Below are 5,365 nucleotides of genomic sequence, written 5' to 3' on the forward strand. Positions count from 1 at the left end.
TATAACGCAGCCTCTGTACCCAGGCGTGGGAAATATCGATTCGGTTTTCGAACTAATCGGTTCTCGAACCGCCTTCTGGAAACGGATTGTGGTCGAGAACCGAGAGGTTGTACTGCAGAAGACTTCTCCATGGATTGTACTGTACAAAGTGATACCTTGACTTTCTAATTTAATTAAAATACATCAAATTAAATAGTTGAAATGTCATTAATACGCCCGAGCCGCCCAAAACACACAATCATTCTTTGTTACATCTTTGTAATGCAATCTCGCACCCCATCCTCACAAAACTTTCTTGCATTGGTATGATGGTCACCTTTTACTGCTCAGGTCATTCCCCAGTTACCACAGGTGTCCCCCAGGGCTCCATCGTTGGGCCTCCTCTATTCATCTTTGGCATTCGACCTCTTGTCAATATTTTCTGTCACTTTATTATTCTTTTCCGCTGATTCAGAGATGACTCCCAGTTGTAATGAATCGAACTCAATCAACTTTTTCTGTTCGTGAAATTTCTTGATGACAAAAATTCCCCTCATCCTCACTAAAAGAAAAAAAAAAAAACAGCACTATCTAATGTTGACTGCCCGCTGAAAGTCGCAAGGAGCTCAAACCCTGAACCTCTTATGTGTGGGAGATGTCACAACCACTTTCGTTGTGCATTTCGTCATTTCATTTGTGACGTGACATTTTTCTCAAACTTCAGCGCGAACTTTTTTGATTAACTCGGCAGCGAGTCAGGCGGCGGCGCGGGCGCGAAGCGGCACCGGTCAGCATTCCGCCGCCGCTACCAGCCTCTCCGGAATGAGTTTACAAGAGGCCCAGCAGATCCTCAACATCTCCAAGCTTGAACCGGAGGAAATCCAGAAGGTAAAAATAAAGAAAAGTGATACGAGACTGACATGTGGCGTGACCTCCATTTTGTTTGCGTGTCCTATTGGAAATAATTGAGGGGGAAAGAATCTATTCTGGGATCAAACTCTCGCTCAACATACAAAAACATTTCCCAATTGCAGACATTTGCTGGGTGTAAATTAGCTACTGCTCACCCTCCTCCCAATGCCGAGCGTGGGTTTTTCTGACAGTGACGGCGGCAAGGGCGTTGCGACCAGGCTAGCGTCTTCGGCCGGCGCAGAACGCAAAGAGGAAAAAAAAAAAGATTATTTATAAAGACTTGATGATTGTATTTTTTACTCAAGGAGGCAGCAACTCCTCACAAAGTTGACAAATTGGATTTGACAAAAAATATTTTGCTGCAGGAAACTACATGCATGCCAATATTCTGTTCCAAACATTTTGAAGCGTCATAAAGCTTTTTTTTTTGGTTTAATCAGTGAAATGCTCAGTGTTGGATTTGAAATTGTCTGTGAGGCAAAAGCAGTAAGACTGAAGTCAAAGTCAAGTCTCACTTTTGAACATTCTGACGTTTCCCACAAGCGTAGCCAAGCACTTTCTCGAAATTGCATAAAAAAGCAATACATGAGTTTAAAATATTTCTTCCCCCCCCCCCCCCTTAATTACCCCATGACTGACACGTAATGGCTTTAATTCTATTCCAGAACTACGAACATCTTTTCAAAGTCAACGACAAGTCCGTGGGCGGTTCCTTCTACTTACAGTCAAAAGTATGTATACTTGAGTTTTTTTGTTTTTTTGGCCGAGGCCGTTTCTCTGTTGCTATGGTTACGTCGGTTCTGAAACGTGAACGTGGCACCTTGCATTTGTTTTTTTCGTTATGGATGAAATCATAGAAATCTTTAATCGCTTCATCATATTTACAGATGAAGTTTATGCACTAGTTGTGGAATCACAAATCAAGGGGAAGGGGTTTGTGTTTGTTATTGTTGATGTTCGGTAACACAAAAATGATTGCTATATCTCGTTATCATTTATGATATGACACAAAGATGTTGAGGTTCTCTCTCGGAGTGAGCAGGATGGATAGGATTAGAAATGAGCTCAAAGTTGAATATTTTGGAGACCAGGTTCGAGAGAGACTTCCATGGTTTGTCCAGAGGCAAGAGAGTGAGTTCAGACCACAATCCGTTCTAGAAAACGGTTTGAGAAGTTATTTGTTCGAAATCCAAATTGATGTTTCCCATTACAATGAATGGGGGGAAAAAATAATGCGTTCCAAGCCGAAGAAATTGGGCTTTTTAAAGCTTTTTTTTTTTTTTACCTTTTCGTGATGATAAACTGCATAGTAGAAATACATGTATAGTTAAAATACTTTATATATAAAATAATTTAAGAAATTGATGTATTTTTTGCTTGAAATGTATGCTTTAGTAGGAGAGTAGGCGACCCCGGACGGAAAAAGCTTAAAGGAAAAGAAGAAGATTTATGATATGACATGGTATAGATTTTAACAAGAATCGATTAAGTTGACACATGATTTGCCTTGGCGGGCCCCCGGGCCTTGAGTTTGACACCTGCGATTGCTGACGTCAAAATGGAACCCAAACTCGACCGCCTCCCACAGCCACGCTGATCTTTCTCCTGTGTGTGCAGGTAGTGCGGGCTAAAGAGCGTCTAGATGAGGAACTCTGTATCGAAGCGCAACAACAACAACAACAACAAAAGCAGCAATCGCAGCAAAACACGGAAACATGAAGTTTGAAAGCGAGTCCGCGTCCGCGTCCTCTCCTCTCCCCCTCGCCTGTAAATTATACCCCAATAAATGTCACCTTTTCGATATGCGTCCACTTTTGTCTTTTGACGTTGTCGGCGTGGACCGACTACAGCCACACTTTTTTGGCCGACAGAAAACACAACTTTTTTTATATCAAACACAACTTTATTAAACACTTCTTTTCGTTGACACTTTTATCAACATCGTAATAAAATTTCTCTAAAACATGAGAACTCTGCTATGTCGTAGCAATCGGAGACGTGAACAACTACAATTATTGCATGTTCGACCACAGAACACGAAACCGGGAAAAATATAGTTTTCGTGAAATCTGCTCTTTCTTTAACACCATATAATGTTTAACTTCTATATTTGTGTAGTAAAAAAAAAAAAAAAAGGCACTTGGAAAAATGAAAATACTGACAGAATACAGTCCCGTGCAAAAGTATTGGAACGCTAAGGTCGAGTTCTTTGTTTTAGTTGTCAACTGAAGACATTTGGGCATAGGATCAAAAGAGGATTGAGACCAAAGTTGAGAACCGTTTACATCGAGATGTGTTTTATAACCACCCAATTTTCAAGTGACCAAAACAACATCAACAGACCTTATTCAAAGAACATGTCAGTGAATAATGTTTACAATTTGTTAGCTACTGTAATCCTTATTTTTGGAGGGCGGTTTTTCCCCCTCAAGTCTCTTCTGAAGGTAAAATGCATGCTCTATTGGGTGTTGGCTGAAGGTCTGGTTACTGGCTTGCCCAGTCTTAAGACCTTCAATTTGGTTCGCTTTCCTCCCGTAGACAACTATCTGGTCTTCGTTTGCTGAACAGCAAATGCAGTTTTCGTGAGTGAAACCAGATTTAAGACAATAGCTGAGCAACTAGAAAGACCCGTTAAGTCACATGTTGCAATAATTTTGCTCCGTTGAAAAGTGGGTGGCTTGAAACAAAGTCCTGAGGAGTTCAACAGATCCCGATGTAAATACCATAAAATAAAAGCTGAAATTCTAAACTTTTGTCTCATCTCTTGATCTGAAACCCAAAATTCTTCCATCACAAAAAACAAAGAACTTGACCTCGGCGTTACAATCCTTTTGTGAAGGGACTATCTCGATTTTAAATGTGGAAAAAGAAAAAAAAAAAAAAGCCCAAAAAAACTTGAAACAGGCCTGAAGTGGCCTTGGTCTTATCTCTTCACCCTTTGTGCAACACCAACACTCCAGTCAACGGCACCCCTTTTTGCAAATGTCACTGACACCGATTTCAGTCCCACTGGACTCGTTACTGATTTCCGGAGCAAGTACCGCTTTTTGATTGGATAAAATTTGCTGTATTTTTATTTTTTTTTTTTACATACATGACTATGAATGAAGCTTTACGCAGAGGATGTACGAGCCGCCCGCGACCTACGACGGGATCAAAAAGTGCAACTTTAATACAGACAGAACCCGAAGGGTTAAACTGACCCGGCTGGATCTTAAGTGATTCGGAAGCCCTGTAAATGCTGCGAGGACCCGCGTCACGACATCCGGACCTCTGATGCCGAGCTGAGGCCGTCCTCAGCTTAACCCGCCGAGGAGAACCCGTCCAGAAGGACGAGGAGTATGGAAGTAGATCAGTGCCACCGGGATTTGAATTTGAAATGTGAAGTGATGACATTTTCAATAGTTGCTACAATTTATGGTGAATTTTAGACAGCAAATTGTTAACATTGAAAAGTTACACTGAAATACAACAATTGAAAATGTCATCACTTTACATTTCAAATTCAAATCCTGGTGCCACTAATCTACTTCCACAGAGGAGGAGGAGGAAAGCCGCCGCGACATCTGTGGTTTTTGCTGTTGCCACGGAAACGGCAACACCTAGCCTACTTAGCGCCCGCTCCTGATGACTCGCTAGTGCCGAGATTCTCCTTTCGCCGAAGCAGCGGCCGCAAATGATTTACATTCACTGTATTTTCTCTCATCCAAGCCGTAGGAGAGCGTTCGAGTCTTAAATGTCCACGAGAACATCTTGAAGACATGAGATCATGACACCTTTTTCCCCTCATTGGAAAGGGAGACGTCTATTTTTGTCTTCCCGGCGCGACGGTCTGATCGCTCCCGGTGCTGAAACGTTTCCTTATTAATGCGCATGTGCATATATTTTGCAAACTTCCAGCCAGTCTGAAACATCCCCAGCCGTGCTTCAACATGCGGCGTTCGACAACTTGTCGCCGAGTGTTCGCGTTGGCTGCGGACGTCTCGGAAAGACGAACACAGCGAACGTACATCTATCTGTACGTTTTTTTTTTTTTTTTTTTCATAAATCAACTTTTGTTTTAAGATTAGTTTATAATGTATGTTAGCTCCCTCTATGTAGAACAAGGGGAACTAAGAGACCGGGGGATTTCCCAGTACGTACCCAGAATTCCCCTGTTTGTAACGCATGCGCATTCATCACAAGGAGACTTTTCAGCACGGGTGACCAATCGGGATAAAGCATCCACTTCCTTGCCCCCAAGTGAAGATGAAAACACTTCGAAACTGTTCTCACTTGCCTGCGCTCGTCTAATTTGTCGTCCGCTCGAGCGGCGCTTCCAACATTTCTTCTGCGGAATTCGACATCTGCGACCGCGTCCTCCTCGTCAACCTCCTCAAGACTCAAGCAGAGAAGCTGAAGTCAGGGCGGCTCTTACGCGACAAGAGAAGCAAATTCAACACCAGAAAAGCAAATGTCTCGTCCAAATACATCC

General features: G+C 42.4%; 1 protein-coding gene across 2 annotated transcripts in view; it reads left to right on the forward strand.

The window, feature by feature from the left end:
* The window catches only part of LOC133514256 (mitochondrial import inner membrane translocase subunit TIM16-like), a 92,270-nt gene extending 89,578 nt beyond the window's left edge, over positions 1 to 2,692 (forward strand). For both annotated transcript variants that reach the window (XM_061845793.1, XM_061845792.1), the window contains 3 exons: positions 731 to 867; positions 1,557 to 1,622; positions 2,509 to 2,692. In XM_061845793.1, coding sequence (XP_061701777.1) covers positions 731 to 867; positions 1,557 to 1,622; positions 2,509 to 2,610 — 305 coding nt within the window. In that variant the 3' untranslated portion in view covers positions 2,611 to 2,692. The remainder of the gene's footprint in view (positions 1 to 730; positions 868 to 1,556; positions 1,623 to 2,508) is intronic.
* The last annotated feature ends 2,673 nt before the right edge of the window (positions 2,693 to 5,365 follow it).

The sequence above is a fragment of the Syngnathoides biaculeatus genome, chromosome 16, assembly GCF_019802595.1.
Source record: "Syngnathoides biaculeatus isolate LvHL_M chromosome 16, ASM1980259v1, whole genome shotgun sequence".
Lineage (NCBI taxonomy): Eukaryota > Metazoa > Chordata > Actinopteri > Syngnathiformes > Syngnathidae > Syngnathoides > Syngnathoides biaculeatus.